The following is a 20,909-nucleotide window of genomic DNA, read 5'->3' on the forward strand; positions in this document are numbered from 1 at the left end:
TATGGGGTAGGGAGATGGAACTATCTGATGTTCTGGAGAGGCTGGGCTAGGTTTCAGGACTTATCTGGACCAGGGACCCATCTGGAGGTTGTAGGTTTCTGGGAAGTTACTCTAGTGCCTGGAACCCTTGTGGAATCTTATATAATGCCCTAGGTGTTCTTTAGGATTGGCTGGAATGGTCCTGGCTGGGGGTTGTCAGGTTATGATAGGTCGCAAGGTCTACCTGAAGCTTGTGTATGAGCAACCCCCAGAGTAGCCTCGCGACTCTATTTGAACTCTCTCTGCCACTGATACTTTATTAATTACACTTCTTCATTTATTTTCTTTTGACTGCATTGCCTGGGCTCAGCTGTGACATTTCATTTCTTTTCCACGAGGTGTCAGTGGGTCTCACTCACGCGTTTACAGTCAGCTGTGGTGGGTGGCCCCACCCTCGTGTCTGGTGGTTGGTCACCTGGCAGTACAGGACACCCGTGTGTCACTCATCACCCAGGAGGCCTGTCCGGGCTTCTTCACGTGGTGGTTATAGGTTCCAAATTAAAAAAAATAAAATGGCAAGAGAGCAAGCACCAATATGCAAGTGCTTTTAAGCCTCTGCTTGCATCACATTTGTTATTGTCTCAGTGGCCACAGCAAGTGACATGACTAAGAGCAGAGTCTGGGCAGGAAGGGAACAGCGCCTGGTAGGAGGGAAGGGAATTTATGGCCGTTTTTTTTGCAAATGGTCTACTATACTTACATTTGTTTGGTTTTAGTTTGCCTTTGGTGTTGTCGTTAGTTTGCTTTGCTGCGCAGTTTTTATTTTTATATAATAAGATTTGTCAATCTCTTCTTTCATAGATTCCAGATTTTGGGTCACAATTAGAACGCCTTTTCCCAGTCTAAGTTTATAAAGGAAATTTTTGCATTCTTCTAGTATTTTTATGGGTCCATTTATTACATTTAAATCTTTCATCAACTTGGAATTTTTCCTTGTCTTTGCGCCTCCTCTTTTTTTTCACACCACACTTATATTCTTAAGTCGATCTCGTCCTCCTCCCTGTGGGTGGGTTGTTATATTTGTCAGGACAGACCAAAATATGTCACAATAGCAAATAATCTCAAAATCTTAGTAGTTTTTAACAAAGAAGGTTTATCTTAAGCTCATACCACATGTCCAGCATGGTTTGGCCAAAGCTCTGCTGTATGTCCCCCTCACTCCAAGAGCAGTTTCCACTCTGGAACACTGCCAGAGGAAAGGAGCGTGGTCCGGCATATGCTGTTTCTGATAGCTCCTCTCAGAAGTAAAACATGTCCCCACCACACACATCTTGTTGGCTAAAGCAGGTCACACAATCTACCCTGACATGGATGGGATGGGGGTGCATCATCCTCCCCTAGGGAGGGGCAGCAATTTTGGGGGGTGATAATTCAGCCCTCCATCATTGTCCTTTCTGCTGACGGCTAACTTCAGGAAAGGACACACACGGGTTGGGGACCCCATCTAAACAGCCAGGCCCCGGACCTGTGCTTATACATGTCAGAACCATATTAACCCCACACTCAAATCTTCTTCCCCAGCTCTTGTGTCCTGTTCAGAGCAGAGGGTATGTCATTCTGGAGCATCAGGTGGTTGAAAGGGAGGAATTGTGGGCCTCATCTAGGACATATTGTCGTATGCGTGCATGTGTGCATGTATTTGTGTGTATGTGGTGTGTGTACCATGTTTGTAGCACAGCGAGTGCTCCATGGAACACCTTTCCAATTTGAAAGCATGATATCACTCTTGCTACACATATTAGGGTTGACTTAGCAGGCCCAACAGTAGTTTTAATGGTGAGATATCATCTCACATGGCTTTAGAAGCAGTGTCCATCAGAGAAATATGGAACAGAATAAGATGAAAGGACAGTGTATCAGTTATCTGTATGTAATAAACCACTCCAAAATTTAATGGCTTAACTTGGCCACTATTTTATTTTGCTTATGATTATGTGGGTCAGTAGTTTGGGCTGAGCTCAGCTGGGTGGTTCTTCTATTTCTCCCACATGGGGGTTAAATGTATGACCCCATCTATGGCCACAATCAGCAGGCAGGTTTGGCTGGGGGCAGGTTGATAGAAGGGAGCTCACCTGGGACATCTCATCTCTGTTTCACAGGTTTTTTCCCACATTGTGGTAGGAGACTTCTCAGAAGTGAAAGGGCAACCCAAATGCAAGCTGCTGCTTGCATCATATTTGCTAATGTTCTAATGACCAAGCCCAGATTCAACAGTGGGAGAGAATTACGCGAAGACATAGAAACAGGATGTCATAATTCACTGGGGGACATCAATAATCTCCACAGTTCATTTTTCTGAGAACCTTTGTAATAGGCCCAGGGATTCCCAAAGACAAAACTTGCAGGTGAGCTGGAAATTCTGCCTTCAAAGGTGGGCTTAAGAACTAGTGAAATCTTTCTTATTTTCATTACTATGACCCCAATTGCATACTCAGGCAAGAAAGACCTGAGGAAATTCAAATTAGTCAACCTTGAGTAAATGCTTTGACCTCTCTGAGACCCAGTTTCCCATTTACAAAGGTCACCTCATAGGGTAATGATAAGGTCAGATGAGCTCATGGCCTTTTGTGAAGAGTGTGAACCCCCCGTATATGCGGGTGCTCTTCTGTCACTTCGAGGAGCTAGTGCCCAGGAAAGCGTGCAGGTGCAGAGTGGAAAAGCTGGGAGAACTCCAGGGGACTGCGCTGTTCAAAGAACTTCTTTCTAAATCATGAAAAGACCTTCTGGTTCCAGATACATCAAGCTTCATCTCCTTCTTTCTCTCTGCCCCCCAAGATCAATGAGGAAAAAACAGATACTGTGTTTATTTTACATACCTGCTTTACTTTTGTCCTAACCACAAATTGTTTCTCCATTTCAGATGCAATGTGTTCTCTCTTGCGCCTGATAGTGTCAACCCAGCTCACAAGACATTTCCTCCAGAAAGCGTTTGATTAATCACACCCAAGTTGATCGCTGCTCATCCATTCATCAAATGATACCCAGTCCTTTCTATGTGGCTGGCATGGTGGGCCTGGTGACACAAAGATGAATGAGGCATAGCCTTTTTTCCCTCTAGTAGCTCATGGACTAGTGATAAGATAGATGTATAAACAGTAAATAGCATTAATATTGGGTTCTGTGAAAGAAAAATGCATGTTCATTCAACAGACATTTAATGATCACTTACTTTGTGTGCGTCTTATACTGCTGTGAAATACAAAGATGAATAGGACACTTTTCTATTTTGAAGGAGTGTCTAGGAAAGGAGACAGATAAACCAACAGTCATAATTTAGGAGCAGAATTAGGCATGAGTTTCATTGGGTTGCCCAGAGCTGGGGTGCCAGCCAGATTGAACCGGGAGGACAAAATTTCCTATAGGATTTATACAAAATAAGAAAAACGGCAGAGGGTGGATTCCCATCAGAGAGAGCAACAGTTGCAAAGACAGAGTAGCTTGGGTGAGCGTGAGCATGGTGTTTTGGGGAAACTAAAAGCAATGGAGCATGGTTGGCACACAGAGTGAGAAGAGAGAAGACATGAGAGAAACCTGGAAAGGTGAGCAGAGACCAGAGGCCCTGGGGAAACACTGATGGTTTAAGCAAGAAAGTGGCCTGATCAGATTTATGGTTTAGAAAGATGAGCCCAGCAGCAGTGGGGAGAATGATTGTCACAGATGGGGGCAAACTGAGGGCAGGAAAATGAAACAGGAGACTTCCATCATTTGACTCATGTGGGAAATGATGGCGCAATAGACTTAAGATACAGTAGTGGGGATAAAGAGAAGGATACGGATTTGAGAGGCAGAAAGGAAGAAGTACCAGTAGGACTTGGTGAGTGCCAGGATGCAGGGAGTGAGGGGAGGAGAGAGTAAAGGTTGACCTTTAGCTTTCTGGTTGGAGCAGTCTGGTGTATACTGCTGCTGTTTTCCAAAAACTGTAACCTACAGCAGCAGCAGGGCTACGGATAGAAGATGATGAGTTCCAGTTTGGACATGTTCGGTTTTGTGATCCCTACAGGACAGTCTGGTGGAGATGTCCACTAAATAGTTGGATGTATGGGGCTAGAATTCAGTCAAGAGACAGGCTGTGGATGAAGACATTGGGATCTTCAGATACAGGGGCAGTTGAAGCAGTCCTCAAGAAACTCAAGAGAGGATCACAGGGCAGGCCACAGTGGATCAGCAGGCAGAGTTCTCACCTGCCATGCTGGAGACCCGGGTTCGAGTCCCAGTGCTTGCTTATGCAAGAAAAAAAAAAGAGAGAGAGAGGCTCTCAAATGCTAAAGAGAGAAATATTTCACAGTTTCACTCTTCTCTCTGAATAGATATAGATACAGTCAATCATTATTTGCAGAATCTGTTTCTGTGAATTCACCTACTTGCTAAAATGTACTTGTAACTCCAATATCATACACAGACATTCACAGAACAGCAAAATTTTGAGCTGTCCAACATACACATTTCTAGCTAAGGTGAAACAAGAGCTTTTTGTTTCAGTGCTCATACTGAAACAAGTGTCCTTTTCAAGCTCTAGTTTGTGCCACGTTTTTTTTTCATATCTTTATGTTTTTTGTTGGTGATTTTGCTATTTAAAATGGCCCCAAGTGCAATGCTGAAGTGCTGTCTAATATTCCTAAGTGCAAGATGGCAGTGAAATGATTTTTGGAAAATAATATGTGTTAGGGAAGCATCACGCAAAGTACTATTTGCAATGAGTTCAATGTTAAGGAATTAGCAATATATATCCAATAAGGTGTTTTTAGGCAGAAACACACATAAAACAAGTTTATATACTGATAGGTGGATGGAAACTTTGTGGTGAGAGGCTGGCAGGAACCTAACCCTTTATTTTCCCTTGGGGCAATTGTTCGGTATTTTCCAATTCAGTGTTTGTGACTTTATGGAACATAACTACTGCAAATCAAAAGAACCAACTGTTGTGTATGTTTGTGTGTTGTGTGTGTGTGTGCATGCGTGTGTGTCCATACCTACACACATACAGGTACACACATGCGAGTTTATAATATCCTACCATTTTGCGATACTGGTCTATTGGTTTGCAATGACTTTCCCCATCCTTTTACGTGTATTGATCTTCAGGTTTTGGACTGAGAAGCACAGCAAAGTCTGTTTGTTTTTCCAGAGGCAGCAGAATGTTTTTGAGCTTTATACTCCTGCCAGATAGTACTGCTGCAGCCATCTTCTCGACAGAAGCTGTCGCCTGGTCACTTTATCTTTAACTCTGAGAATTCTCTGCTGTGTTATCTTGGTTTTCCCTCCAGAGCTTTTCTTAGACCCATCACTCAGTGAGCTCTGTGTTTCTACTCCAGGCAGTATGAGATGGGGCCGCCTCTTTAGACTCATTGAGGGGTTGCACAGAAACTCTGTGCCCTTGGGGTGGGGTCAGAATGTATAGGAAATACGGGAATAACTGCTTCCACTTCCCTCAGCCTTCCCAAACTCGGGATCCAGTTATCTCAGGCACTTCATAGGTTCCTTGTTCTGGGAAAAGGGGAGGGATGTGGACCCCCTCTTATTTACTGCTTACTCAGAAAGGCTTTTAAAAAAAGATTAAGTAATTTCCCCAAAGCCACATCACTTAAAGGATCTAAGATTTTGACTCTAGAGATCTTTCTACTATTGTCTTCTCTCTCCACCTCCCAGTTCTTTCTTCCATTTGCCAGCTCAATTCCATGCTTGCTCCAGAAACCCATGTACCAACACTGGAATAATTCTGCCCCAATCCTGGAGCACCTTTCCCCCCAAATAAATGTAGTTTGGTTGGCTCATAGCCAGTCAATCAATCAATGGAGGTTTACCATCGAAGGCACTCTTCTGGGGAATAGAGGGTATGGAGTAAACAATGCTGAAAGAGTGAGCTTGGTGCCTTAATAGTTTCCTGTCTGGTTGGAAACCTGAGGGCTGGATGAAATGCCAGAGATCATTCTTTCTAACCCACTCACCTTCAACAGTAATAGCTGCTATGTAGTGCACATTAAGTGCATTTTGGGGGTGCATTTATTGTCTTTCGGGAGTCTCAGAAAAATTGTGAGGGGAGCAGGGTGGCCATTTCACCCCTTCCCACTGAAATGAAACCAGAAGATGGTTTTCCACTCAGCTGTGCAGTCTCAGGGGCCCAAAGCAAGCTGTCTTGAGTGACAAACTCAGCCCTTCTGTCACTTCAGCAAACGGCCCTTCCGAGGTCCCCCAGCATGAATCTTCACCAATGACCTCACCAGTGATGGTTCAGCCTCTCTGAACCTACCAGCGGGAATCAGCTGGGAACTCCCAGCCTCCCAGTTTCCCGGCACAGCCCTGACACTTTGAACTATTCCCAGTTTCCCGGCACAGCCCTGACTATTCCAGTCCTTTCTTAGTTCGAGATTAAATCTCTCCCTGGAGCTCCCTTCCACAGATTCAGGAGGAAAAGACTTGTGCTGCATATCAGCCTCCAAGCAGGAGGACTGGGAAGCTTTCCCTTTTCACCCTCTCAACCACAGTCAAGCTAGAAAGACAACTCTGAGCCCTGGTCTCACCAGCTTGCTGGGAGCAGGCAGCCACTGCGCCTGCAGGGAATTGTGTGCAGCAGCCCTGTTTCCTCATACCTGAGCCGTCCACCAGCCCCAGCGCACTATTTAAGGCCAGCACACCTGAGCCGGCAGTGAGTCACGTCACCTGTGAGGGAGGGCAGCGGCAGCTCCATTCACGCCCGCACCCAGCCGCGCCGTGGGAAGAGACCCTTCCCCTCGCCATGGCTTCCCTGGGACAGATCATCTTCTGGAGGTATGCTGCTCCTCCTTTTATCCTGCCAGGTGAAGGGACCAAGGGAAAAGTCTTTCGGGGCTGCTGAGGGTTGTTGGGTTGTCCCCAAGGGGCCCCACCTTTACCCTTATCTGATCCAGCATTGAGCTGGACAGACAAGATCCTAACTAGACTCACCTTGGCATTACACACTGGGTGCTTGCGGCACTCTTTCAGGATGTGGGATGTTTTCAGGTGGTGGCCTGGCATGGAGGGTCAGCACCTGTGGGCACAGCTCTGGACCCAGAAGACTGAGTGCCAGGCTGGAACTCCACAGAGACACGGAGGCTCTTGAGGGACTGAGCAAGGTGGCATGGGGTCTGCTTGGTGGGTGGAAGGGAACCAGGGACTGATGATGTTCTGCCTCTCCCAGGTGGGATTCAGGGGGCTCTCTGTGCAGCCCCCAGGGTGAAGGAGGTGAGCATGCTCTGGTCCTGCGTTGGTGTGGTCCCTCGGTACTGCTGAGTAATTCATTCCAACGCCTCCGCCCAGACACACACAGCTGGATGGACTCTCGTTTTCCTGGGGGCTTCTTGGGGAGGGCACTCTTGGCACTGCTGCTATTGCTGCTGAGGATAAAAAATATATATACCTTTACTGAAGGCTAGAGCCTGCCCACGTGGGGCTGGGCTGGGAAGGGCGGTAGAGATCCCTACGGAAACAACAGGAGAAGCAGGAGCAAGCAAACTGGTATAAAATGCTGCTGTTCAAAACTATTGACTAGAATCAAATTAGGAGAGTTAAAAGCTGAGAGCAGGATGTTTTACAGGACTAGTCTAACTCCCCAGAGGTGAAGAAAGACGTCCCCTCCTCTACCTTTGACTCTTCTCAGGCATATTCTAGTTGTCTTTTATTTTTTTCTGAAGGCATCATTTGTCTTTCTGAAAGGAAAGAGTTGAAAAGTGAAGGAGCTTCTCGAGGTGGTTGACAATTCAATGTCAGTCACAATTCATGATGGTGTTTCTGAAAACTGGCACTTGTTGGTTCCAAGGGTTGTTTGAGGGACTGAGCCTCTAACTTCTAGGTGTGGTTTCCGACAAAAGAAAGAAACGAAGGGAAGGAGGAAGAGAGGGAAGGAAACCTCAGATTAGCAGTGAAAAGTTTGTGAAGACTCAGTAACAACATTGCTTCCCCAGAGGCAGCCGAGAAAATTCTCTCCCTTAAAATATAATCTCAGCTCCGTCACTCACGCTCATCTGAAGTCACCAGTCTCGAGCAGAAGCAGAGGGACGGGGACTGCTTGGGCAGCCCTCCCCTTCCTGGGCCTGGCAAGGACACTGTCAGCTCCCTGGAGAAGCAGCAGGTGGGGTCAGGGGCTGGGAGCGACCTCCACTAGGAAGACACAGCTAGTCCTCTGTCGAGGAGCTGGTGTTTTGCCTTCTATCTACCATGCTCCATGTGAGGTGCTTTACACCTTTAATCCTCACCACAACCCTGGGTGGTCTCATTATCACCCCAGAGAAGCTAAGCCCTGTGCTTAAGGCCACACAAAGTGTAAGGAGCAGGGCGGCATTTCAGCCCACTCTAGCTGCCTCTGAAACCCCACGCTCTCTCCACCGGGTCATGCGGGCCCCACTCCCTGCAGCAGCCCTAGCTCCCCTGACCCGCATTCCTCCAGCTTGTTTCTTGGATGTGAAACAGACCTCATGCAACAAATGCCTCTGTTGTTCCAAGGATGGACGTGTGGGCTTTCTAATAATACATTACAACCAGACTGACTGGTTTTGCTGGAGGATTAGAAGGAGGTGGGTGTTCAAAATGTGGATTCCCCCACCCTTTGAAGACCCACTGGAATGAACAGAGGCTCCTCTTGTTGGCCCAGCATGCCTCATTAGCTATTCATGCTCTGTAGTTGCAACAGCAGTGACAAGCCACTTGTGGGGCAGATCTTTGTGCCAAAAGGCCACCAGGAAGAGGGTCAGTGGCCAGCCTTGGTGGGTAGTAGGCTGTGGAGGGTTTGTCCCAGGGTTGCAGGTGTAGCTCACTTGAGGGGGACATTGTGTCCATTCTTGGTCCTAACAAGCCTTCTTTCTTAGCCATAATTTACTTAATTAATGACATTACCTCTTACTGATGGTTGGTGATATGGGAGAGCTTGTGAGAGAGTCTGCCATCCTCAGCATATGCTGTGAGATATTCTCTTAATTACCAGAGAGCTTAATACTCTCAAATGTCACCCTCCAAATGCATGCTGTTCAGGGATGGAGTGCTGTTGGGCAGCTCCTACCATGCCTGGCATCTTTGGCACCTCTAGAAGCTGTGAGACCAGAACTCTCCCCTTCTCTTCCCATCATGGCACTTGATGGCTGAAGCAGTCATCCCTAGAACATTTCTCGAGTGCCTGCTATGAACCAGGGGCTAGGAGTCCAAGGACAGAAAAATCACAATCAAGCACTGGGAGGGGGAATATTCTGTCCAACAATACTAACTAACTGAGCACCTACTATGTGTTGGGTATTGCACAAGGCACTAGGACAAAAGTCGCTAAGAGACTGACAAGACCATAGTCTAATGGGGGAGAAAGACTCCTAAACAGACAATTCCAACATGGCGCCCATATCCTGTGACCATGACACAGAATGCAATGGGAGCACTTCCCTAACCTGAGGTTTTGGGGAAGACTTCCTCAGCCTGCTGATGTCTGGGTTGAGTCTTTGAAGGGTGAATTGGTGTGAGCCAAGTGAAAAAGAGTTGGAAAGCCACTCAAGGCAGAGAAAACAGAAAAAATAAATCATCAAACAAACTCATAAGGGAGCACGGTGTATTGGAGAGCGGCAAGCTGCTCTGTGGCATTGCTCTCCTTCCTCCCTTCCGTCCTGTGTCTTGGATGGCTCATCTGCCCCATTCAGCTCTTCCATATGAAAAGAGCTCTCTGGAGCATTTAAGTTTTGGGGAAATCACCAGAGACTATGGATTGTGAAGACATGTCAAAGGAGGGAAGTAGTTGAAATCTTTTACTGGAGGAGGGTGGATGAAACAGAATGAAGGAGGCTGGAGCAAAGGAGGTTCAGAGAGCTTTATCTGGAGTCTTGGTTTCCCACTGCCACCACGTTTTCCAGCTGGTGCACAGCTCAGACATCCCAGATATGGAGGAGAATGTAGTGGTTAGCAGCACCACGAAAGCTGCATGGCAAGAAAACCTTACTGACGAGCACCTGACCTAGGGAGGATCCTGGTCACAGGGAACGTTTGCACTTCAAACCCCACTGAGATGTGAAAGGATGGGCCAACTACCAGATTTCCTGAGCCTGTAAAATCAAAGGCTGCAGGAGAACAGAGCCCATCCCCATGAACAGGACAGAAATCTGGAAGACGAAATAAATTGCATGCTGGAATAAAAGGCTTAAACAGGTGTCAAGTGTCTTCCTGCTCCCTCAGAGCTACCTTCTCTTTTGAGCATGATGCTGTTTATGCATCTCTACCTGTTGAAATGCTGCTTTTTCCTTTCAACGTTCAGCCCAAATGCTGCTTCCACTTTGGAGTCTATCTGGATCTTTCTAGTTGCAATTAATTGCTCCTTCTTGTATGTTCGCAGATGACGAATGTCTGTTCCTGGTACCTATCTGAGTCTCTCCCTGGCGTTAGCTCCTTGGGGGCTGGGCTTTGCTTTGCATCCTATGTGGGGAAGCAGGAAGCGTAATGGTTACACACTGGGGCCCTGGAGTCGGGCTGCCTGGGTTCAAAACCTCCTGGGACCCTATCTCCTCACCCCTATGAGCCTCAATTTCCCTGCCTATAAAACGCGTTGACCTAACCTTTAGGGTCATGTCAGTGACATATGATAACCATTTGCCTTGCAATATAGACTAAGAACTCCATAAATGTGAGCTATTGCTATAATCATTGAATCATTATTTGCAACTTCCACCACAGTACCCTGGGCATGGCGAATTCTGTTAAGCTCCACCTCACGGCTCCTGTTTCTGAAGCGGGCATTCCAGTGAGTGTACACCCTGGACAGACTGGCCTGCACCCGCTCAAAGACGGTGAACTCTAACAGAGCTACAGAGAATGTTCATAGAGTCTAGATTCTTGTTTTGAAAAAAAAAATCACTCCCCTCCACTTTTGTTGTCTATGAATCTGGGACAACATCCGTCTCTAGGCCTGAGGATGACCAGGGTTTAGAATCCTCATTAAATGTCTGGCTCTGACAGTATAGAGCATTAAAGGACATGGTGAAGGACTTCAAAGAAGGTGAGGCAAGTCTGAGCTCCTGGTGTGCATGACCTCAGCATCTAGATCTTTCTGATGACACACTGCCGACGTAATGAGCAACAACTTTTAGCAGGCAGTTGGAGCTACAGGCCCGTGACCAAGCACTGGGTAATGGTTAATTAGTCAAACCACCTCACACTCTTAGTTACCTCCATTTCACAGATGCAAATGTTGAGGCCAGATGACTCGTGCAGGGTCTCCAGGCTAGCCCATGGCAACCCCAGAGACAACCAAGTTCCTACCTAGTCCTCTATTTAGGACCAAGTTCCTACCTAGCCCTCTATTTAGACCTCTTATTAGAAACTTACCTTTCTTATCAGCTCAACCTCATCTCCTGCCCCTTAAAGCAGACTGCCACTCGTTACTAGCAAATGTTCACTTCCTCGGTGAACCAGGACAGGCTGGAGCCGTGGATGAGAGCACCCCTGTTGTTTCAGGATGAGTGCAGGAGTAAGAAATGACTGAAACTCAGGGAGAACTATATACTTTAAGAGTTAGAAGGAGTTTCAGAAATTCACACAGCCCCTCATCTTATTGATGGGGTAATCAAAATAAACTGTGCAACCTGTCCAAGGTCATACAGCTGAAAAAAAATGATAGAACCATTTCAATTATCCTAAATTGCTCAGTGACCCCATCTAAAAACTGAAAGGCAAACTCAGCAAACTCACCAGGAATGAGGCAGGGGACAAAGGATTTCAGGCAAACGCTTTATTTCAGGGAGAAACAGAGCTGCCCAGGCAGCATTTCAAGAGAGAGAAACAGCTGCCCCAAGGTGGTGGGGGATGGGTTTTTTAAGGCTTAGGGAGCTGGGGAGTGTTCAAGTTTGCTAGCTGCTGGAATGCAATATACTGGAAACAGAATGGCTTTTAAAAAGGCAAATTTAGTAAATTACAAGTTTACATCTCTAAGACCATGAAAATGTCCTAATTAAAGCAAGTCTATAGAAATGTCCAGTCTAAGGCATGCATCTTGATTCAAGAGGGCCGATGAAGTTCAGGGTTTCTTTCTCAAGTGGGAAGGGACATGGCAGGCATGGTTAGGGTTTCGCTCTCATCTGGAAAGCATGGGGCGAACATGGCGTCATCAGCTACCTTTCTCTCCTGGCTTCCTGGTTCATGAAGCTCCCCAGGAGGGGTTTTCCTTCCCTTCTCCAAAGGTTGCAGGCTGGTGGACTCTCTGCTTCTTGTGGTTTTGACATTCTCAAGCCTTCTCCAAAATACTTCTTCTTTTATAGGATTCCAGTAAACTAATTAGACCCACCTGGATGGGTGGAGACATGTCTCCATGGAGATAATCTAACCAAGTTTCCAGCATACAGTGTTAAATAGGGTTTAAGAGAGACAGTTGCCCCCACAAGATTGGATTAGGATTAGAGAATGACTTTTCTAGGGTACATGAGTCCTTTCAAATCAGCGCAGGGAGCAAGGGTTAGGCAGGTCTCTACTGGCTAGTTTTCAGAAATGGGGGCTAAGTTAGGAGTTGGCAGCTTTCCACTGGTAAAGTTTAAAATTGAAATGCTGCCTTAGGCACACAGGGTTGTAAATGCCAGAGGGCGGACAGTGTATAAGGGGAGTTTACACAAGAGTGTATTTGCACCTCTGTATAGCTCATTTGAACAAATGAAACACAGGAAGTACAGAATAAGAAAGAGGTCCTTTAATCCTGTATAGATTATTCTAATGCCTGGAAACAATACAGTATATTAAGCAGATAATCAAAAAGTATTGGCAAAGTCCCCTGAGAGAGGGGAGAAAGACTAAGGAACTATTAAACATCAGGGAATCCCCTGATACTGTGTCAAATTTAAGGGACACCCAAATCAATAGGCCAAGCCCTTGATCATGAGGTTTACTCTTGTGAAGCTTATGTAGGGAGTGGAGAAGCTTAGACTACCTATAGGTATACCTAAGAGTTACTTCTGGAGGACCTCTGTTGTTGTTCAGATGTGGCCTCAGTCTCTCTAAGCCCAACTCTGCAAGTGAAATCATTGCCCTTCCCCCTACGTCAGACATGACATCCAGGGGTGAAAGTCTCCCTGGCGACGTGGGAGATGACTCCCACGGATGAATCCAGACCTGGCACTGTGGGATCAACAATTCCATCCTGACCAAAAGGGGGAAAAGAAGTGTAATTAATGAAGTATCAGTGACAGAGAGAGTTCAAACACTGTCGAGAGGCTACTCTGGAGGTTGCTCTTATGCCAACTTCAGGTAGACCTTGCTACCTATCACAACCTGCCAACCCCCAACCAGGACCATTCCAGCCAATCCTAAAGAACACCTAGGGCAATAAGATTCCACAGGGGTTCCAGGCACTAGAATAACTTTCCAGAAACCTACAACTTCCAGATGGGCCCTGGTCCAGATAAGTCCTGAAACCTAGCCCAGCCTCTCCAGAACATCAGATAGTTTCATCTCCTTACCCCATATTAGTGACAGACCCTTCCAATATCAAAAATTTGGAATTGCCATAGCCCAAATAACCCCAATGAGAGGTATGGAAAGATCAAAGGTGACTGTGAAATTATACATAGAAGATAGGACTTAACAAATGAATATGAATAGTGAATCATTAAATTGATACCTCTTTTAGTCTATAGTATTTTAGAGCAACTAGAAGTAAAAACCTAAAATTGTGAAACTGTAACCCATGTCAAACTCTGAAATATGTTCTACAACTGATTGTGGTGCTGTGCTTGGAAATTTATAGCTTTTTTGTATATATGTTATTTTTCACAGAAAAAAGAAGGAAAGAAGTCAATTGGGATGATAAAAATGTATTTAAGCCCTCTACTCTCCTATATTCTGGAGCAGCTAGAAGGGAAAATCTGAGAGGATGGTATGGTAGCCCATGACAAACTCTGGGATCTGTCCTTTAACTACTTGTTGAAGAGAACTTTGAAAACTATTGCTTTTTTCTTTCTTTGCTTTGTATATATGTTATACATACAATAAAAAAAGTTAAGAAATATATATATATATATCACAAAACAATAAAAAAAAAAGAGTGCATTTGCCAGAGAGTGGGAAGCTGAGTAATGGGAGGTTATCTCAGGAGGGCAGCTGATGGAGGGTGAAGGAGACATCAGGCTGGTGCAGTTTGGGGTAAGAGAGACTTTCTGAGATATTTGCCAGGGGTAGGTTATATCCTGGGGCGAAAGAATCCTGTCTTCCAGGCCTACTGAAAACTGTTGGATTTCCATTGGCCATGTTTTATCCAAGTACCAAAAAGCCCCAAATCTGAGAGATCAAAGCCTCAACCAGTTGTTGCCTTTTGACATATGAAGAAATGGAAATCATTAGGATTCTGGAGTTAGTCTGACCTGTGTTCAAATTGCAACCTCTGTTTCCTAGCTGTGTGACCTTGAGTAAGTTACTTAAGATCTCTGTTCCTCCATTTCCTTCTCAGTAAATTGGGGGTTGATAATAGTACCTACCTATAGGTTTGTTGTGAAGACTCATTAATACATGTAAAGAGCTTACTTAGAGCAGTACCTAGCGTATATTTAGCCCTTAATGTGCTAATTACTTTTAAGTTATTCCCTCCCTTTGTTTTTACACAATAGCAGAATGACTTGGAGGGAGGGAGAGGAATGATAAAAAGTCCAAGAAGAGCAGCTGGATTTAAGGAACCTTTGTATCAGGAACCTTCTGGGATTTTAGTGCACTCAAAAGATGTGTCATTCTGTAAGACAGAAATCCTCAAGCACCCCCCCCCCACCACCGCCGAAGTGGCACCAGCACTCACCTAGTCACTTAATGTGACTGTGGACCAGCAGCTTTAGAATCACCGGAATGCTTCTTAGTAAGGGAGAACCTCAGGCCCCACCCCAGAGCTGCTGAGTCAGAATCCGCATTTTCACCAGTTCCTGGGTAATTCACATGCACATTAAAGTCTGAGAAGAGCCTTGGAGCAGTGGTTCTGGAAGTATGGTCCCCAGATCGGCAGCATTGGCGTCACCCGGAAATCTGTTGGCAATACAAATTCTCAGGCCCCGCTCCAGACCTACTGAATCAAAAACTCTAGGAGTGGGGACCAGCAGGCTGTTTTAACGAACCCCACCAGGTTATTGTGATACATACTCAAGTTTGAGAAGTTTTCTCTGGGCCCATTGATTCTTCAGAGAAAGCATTAAGGATTTTATCCAGATAGATACACATTTTACTCGGGACCATTCATCATTCTGCCTTCCTCCTTAAGGAATTTTCTAAAGAGTAGCAGATGGACTTTGATGAGAAAAGGGAAAAAACATCAAATTTCTAGAGGAAAGAAACTCAGGTTATATTTCTCTTTGTATGAGCTTTCCACGATCCCAAACCATATGCCTGGAATGCTTCAGATTTACTATCACATCACTTCAAATGTATTTCTGCGACTCCCAGCACAGCAGTAATGTGAGAAAGGGCAGACAGTTTTTCCTACTTCTTTTTCTGCAGATTTAGAATGAAAAATCTCATAGAATAAAAACCATGAAAGATATGAGAAACAGAGAGCATCCATAAAATTTAGAGGTTTAGAATAGTCTCTTTCGGCTTCAGATCTTGGCTCCCCATCGTGACTCCTCACCCCCTGCAGAATGGCCCTGCCACACCTCTCTTCAATCCTCTTTCCGTTCCTCCCTCCTTCCCCAGTCTCAGATGATTATCTTGCTTCAAACTTCACTGAGAGAGAAGTCAGCAGATGGATGCTCCTTCCTCTTCTCACCTCTGCAGATAAACACCTGCCACGCTCATCTGGGTCCTTGCTCTCTGCCTCCTGTCCTGGCACTGAGAAGGACGGGCCCAGCTCCTATCACAGATCACTCCGAACCCAGTGCCCTGGACCAGCTCCTGCCTAGGAAGTCCTCCTGCGAGCCGGCACCATGCCCACCATCTGTCCCTTCTCTCCACAGTTACCCACATCCCAGGACCCATAGACAACTTTTCCAGCTACCACCACATTTCCCAGCAAACTTGTTGAAAGAACTGTGGATTTACTGATCTTGCTGATTTACAGGCATTGCAGAGGGAGTGTAATTTTGTGGTTCTGAGCACAGATTGGAGCCAGGTTGTTTTGGTTTGCTAAAGCTGCTGGGAAGTAATATACCAGAAATGAAATGGCTTTTTCAAGTTTATGGGTCTAAGGCCATAGAAATGTCCAAACTAAGGTATCCAGAGACAGATGCCTGAACTCCAAAGAAAGGCCCATGCTGTCGTAGGAAGGCATGTGACTGGCGTGTGCTGGTCCTTGTTCCCAGTTCCATAGCTTCCAGCTTCTGATGCCAGTGCTTTCCTCTCTAAGCATCTGTGGGCCATCACTTAGCTTCTCCAGGACACAACTCTGGATTCTGGCTTGCTTACTGTCTCATGGGAAGTCATGTGGCGACATCTGTTGGGCTCTGTATTTTCAAACATCTGGGTCTTGTGTTGCCTCTGTAGGCTCTGCTCTCTAAGCGTCTGCATCTGAGGTTTCTCCAAAATGTTTCCCTTCTAGAGGACTCAAGTAAACTAATCAAAACCCACTTTGCATGGGTAGAGTCATATCTCCATCTAACCCAAAGCTCACACCAACAACCAGGTGTGTCACACATCCAGGGAAACAATCCAATCAAAGTTTCCCACCCTAAACAATAGGGCTGGCCCCACGAGATTGGATCACGATTCAGACATGCGTTTTCTGGGGTACATAATAGTTTCAAACCAGCACACAGGCCACCTGGGTTCCCAGACCAGCTCTGTCACTTTGTAGCTGTGTGGCCTTGGACAAGTTATTTATTCTCTTTATGCTTGGGTTCCTAATCTATAAAATAGGGATGACATTAGAATCTACATCATAAGGTTACACTGAGGCTATGTGAATTAATACACATATACATAGGCACTTATTGTTAATCAGGTATTGTATTAGTACTTTCTCTTCAGCTCACTCCAGTTGGATTTTGTTCCCACAATACCAAAGGTATTACTCCTGTCAATGTCTCTGATGGCCTCCATATTGGTAAATTTAATGTTACTTCTCTGAGGAATTGCCTCAGGCAATGACAACTCGCCCTTCACCGACAGACTGCTGAGGGGCTGTTGGGCAGCATCCTGTGCTAGATTAAGAGAGCATTTTCCCATGGACACAGCTTAATAAATTGGAGCTGGATTCCAAAGTTAGCCCACATAAGTCTGTGCATTTTCTCTTGAAAAATATTCTAGACACATCTTTCAATTTGTAATGAAGCTACCTAGGTAAATAAATATAAGTTTTAAGTGGTCAAATATCTTTATCTACAGAGAATAAGTACAAGACTCCAGTTACATAAGTAAAAGTGCAAAGGTGCTAAGGGAGATTTATTACTACTAATAAAAAAAAAAGTCTATGCAAACCATACCTTAGCAGAAAGTGTGTTTATAACAGGAATGTTTTCTGTTTTCATTATAAATGTACATTATTTCTGAAGCATTAGGATTCAATAGGCTTTTGAGGCCTTACTGAGAAAATGAATCATCATGTATAAATAATGTTGCTATAGGGAGGGTTCTGTTCAAAACTTCAAATAACCAACTGTTCTAGTTTGTTAGCTGCCGGAATGCAATGTACCAGAAACAGAATGGCTTTTTAGAAGGGGAATTTAATAAGTTGCTAGTTTACAGTTCTACGGCTGAGAAAATGTCCCAATTAAAGCAAGTCTATAGAAATGTCCAATCAAAGGCATCCAGGGAATGATATCTTGGTTCAAGAAGGCCAATGAAGTTCAGGGTTCCTCTCTCATCTGGAAGGGCGCATGGCGAACACGGCATCATCTGCTAGCTTCTTCTCCTGGCTTCCTGCTTCATGAAGCTCCCCAGGAGGCATGTTCTTTCTTCTCCAGAGGTCGCTGGCTGGTGGTCTCTGCTTCTTATGGCTACGTCATCCTGCTCTGCTCTCTCTAAATCTCTTTCATTCTCCAAAATGTTTCCTCTTTTATAGGACTTCAAAAACTAATCAAGACCCACCCAAATGGATGGAGACACACCTCCAGCTAATCCAGCTTAACCACTCTTGATTAATCTCATCTCCAGGGAGATGAACAAATTGCAGTTTTAAGCATACAGTGCTGAATAGGGATTAGAAGCAGCAGCTGCCTTTACAAAATGGGATTAGGATTAAAACATGGCTTTTCTAGGGGACACACATCATTTCAAACCAGCATACCAACTTAGATGCAGATCTTTGGAAAGTAGATATGGGTGTTGGGAATGCCTGTAGGTTTGGGGATCTGTTTAGATAGGAGAGTCCTTCATTTGGGTGGGGGAGTCAGAGTGCTTCACAAGTCCCTTAGGTCTTTGAAGAGATGGCCGGAGAGATGTAATTTACCAAAGTGCTGGCTACTTGTGTTCAACTTCTCCTTGACACCTCTCTCCCACCTGGAAGGAATGGTGGGAGGTGGATAGGGGGTGTATACATTGGAATTTTCCCAGAGGACATTCTGGTGTGGACTTTAGGGAGTGTTCTAGTTTACTAGCTGCCGGAATGCAGCATACCAGAAATGGAATGGCTTTTAGAAGGGGAATTTAATAAGTTGCTTATTTACAGTTCTAAGGCTGAGAAAATGTCCCAAGAAAAACAAGTCTATATAAATGTCCAATCTAAGGCATCCAGGAAAGTTACCTTGGTTCAAGATGACATTCAGTATTTCTCTCTCAGCTGGAGGGGCACATGGCAAACATGGCAGCATCTGCTGGCTTTCTCTCCAGGCCTCTTCTTTCAGGAAGCTCCCCAGGAGGCATTTTCCTTCTTCATCTCCAAAAGTCACTGGCTGGTGGACTCTCTGCTTTGTGGTTCTGTAGTGTTCTCGCACTCTTCTCTGCTCTCTCTGAATTTCCAGCTTTCTCCAAAACGTTCCTCTTTATAGGATTCTAGTAAACTAATCAAGACCTACCTGAATGGGTGGAGTCACATCTCCATCTAATCAAGTTTAATACCCACAATTGAGTCATATCTCTGTGGAGATAACCTAATAAAGCTTCCAACCTATAGTGCTGAATAGGGATTAGAAGAAACTGTTGCTCCCACAAGATTGATTAGGATTAAAATATGATTTTTCTAGGATATATAAATCCTTCCAAACTGGCACAAGGAGTAACTGGTATGGTTTTTAATCGAGAAAAAAGTATATTAACACTTAAGGAAATTTTGAAAAGAGAAAACAAAAAGTCACCCATGGTTCCATCATTGTAAGTAACTATTTTATTTTTGTTGCTGCCCTTTTCAAGTCTGTAACCAAACACAAGTGATTTTTACATAGTTATTAATATGGCATATTCCCTTTTGCAGTCTACTTTTTCCATTGAATATTTGTATAGTAAAACCAAATGTTTATATGACTTTATAGTGTTAAAAAATCCTTTCACCTTAGCACTGCAAAATTTGTAACTTTATATAGTAATCTGCATTTGTGCACTTTTATTGGGTTGGGAAATGCCATATTGGGCCAACTCTTCTTGGAAACGCAGCCCTGAGGCTGGGTGGGCTTCCACCATCTGCCTTCAGGAAGACCTCCCCCTCTGCTCTCCCATTGTCTTCGCATCATCAGGGTCCCAAGCCACATGAGTAGGTCCAAGCACCTAACAGTTTTTAAGTACCCAAGATATTCGTTCTCAAAGTGAGTTCTAAGGACACAGATCATACAAGAAAGTGTCCCCAAGAATTCTCTAGTCAAGCAAGCTTGGAAGTGCTGAAATAATATTAGGTGGGATCATATGAAATTGCCAATGTTCAAGTGTTTCTGGCCTTTGTAAACAGTAATTTCAAATGATTCACTATACATATTAGTACAGTAAAGACTTTGAAAAGTCCAATATAGTTAAAGGAATCTTTTTCTGTGATTAATCCATTGTTATGAAAATGTATTTGACCACATAAGCCTTTTTAAAATAATACTCGTTAGCCTACATCAGGACATGCTTTGGGAAACAAGGGGCTAGAGTAATTACAAAAGAATCTAAGACACGACTGACTAGGAGAAAACCACACTTGTGTGGGAGCCTGGTGAAGCTCGAAGCCCTGATCTCTCCATTGAAACTGGACACAGGTGGTTGACTGAGCAGAAGCCCAGAGGCTAAGGCCAGGCTGATATTTCATTTCTCAGGAATGCCCACCATCCTTGACATCCAAAGTCATCACATTCTTCAGATCTTCCCCTTTTACAGTAATTCCTTTTTTTTAATGTTAAAACATATTATATTTGAAAAATGTTTTCCAGGAATTGTAGTGCTATCAAACTTCACCATACATCAATCGTAGCATCAATTAAATGACAGTAGTTAGACCAAAAGGAGAAAAACAGAAATTGCTTTTAAGGAGAGAAAGCTTGGGTAGATGTCTTCCTACGGTTGTGGATGTCGTGGGCAAAGGCTGTAAAGTTGAGTCAAACTTTCAAGTCCATGCAGGTGGCAGTAGTGAGAGCAGGAGCAAAAGGTTGACCTAAGAGGACCTTGGTCCAGCAGGAAAACTTGGGGTTGTGCCTCCACGGGACATGAGGACATTCGAGATCACCTTTCCATAGGGAGGTGATTTACAGAGTCTCAGTGAATACCAAGGGCAATATATATGACTAAAAAATGAAAAAGCAAACATAGAAGACCCTCGGTTCTTATGTAAAGCTGATTTTTAGTCTCAGTGCAAACCTGGGTAAGCAACTGAAGGAAAGCCCAGCAAAGAGACAAACTTCAAAGACTGGCGAGGTGTTTTTGTTTGATTCATCTATTAGTAATTCTTTCTTGATTAAACTTGGTCTGAATTGGCTTTTTCCTATCTGCCCTTTCTGCCTTCACCTCCCTCATGAAAGAGCAGGGAGGATTCAAGAGATGGCATCAATAGCTTGCCTCATGTTCCTCAACTGACAATATTAAATGCTCATGGC

General features: G+C 44.7%; 1 protein-coding gene across 1 annotated transcript in view; it reads left to right on the forward strand.

Annotated features, from left to right (window-relative positions):
* The first annotated feature begins 6,429 nt into the window (after positions 1–6,429).
* VTCN1 (V-set domain containing T cell activation inhibitor 1) overlaps positions 6,430–20,909 on the forward strand; it is an 84,509-nt gene continuing 70,029 nt past the window's right edge. Inside the window, exon 1 of the mRNA XM_077119764.1 lies at positions 6,430–6,804. Coding sequence (XP_076975879.1) covers positions 6,773–6,804 — 32 coding nt within the window. The 5' untranslated portion in view covers positions 6,430–6,772. The remainder of the gene's footprint in view (positions 6,805–20,909) is intronic.

The sequence above is a fragment of the Tamandua tetradactyla genome, chromosome 11 (assembly GCF_023851605.1).
Source record: "Tamandua tetradactyla isolate mTamTet1 chromosome 11, mTamTet1.pri, whole genome shotgun sequence".
Lineage (NCBI taxonomy): Eukaryota > Metazoa > Chordata > Mammalia > Pilosa > Myrmecophagidae > Tamandua > Tamandua tetradactyla.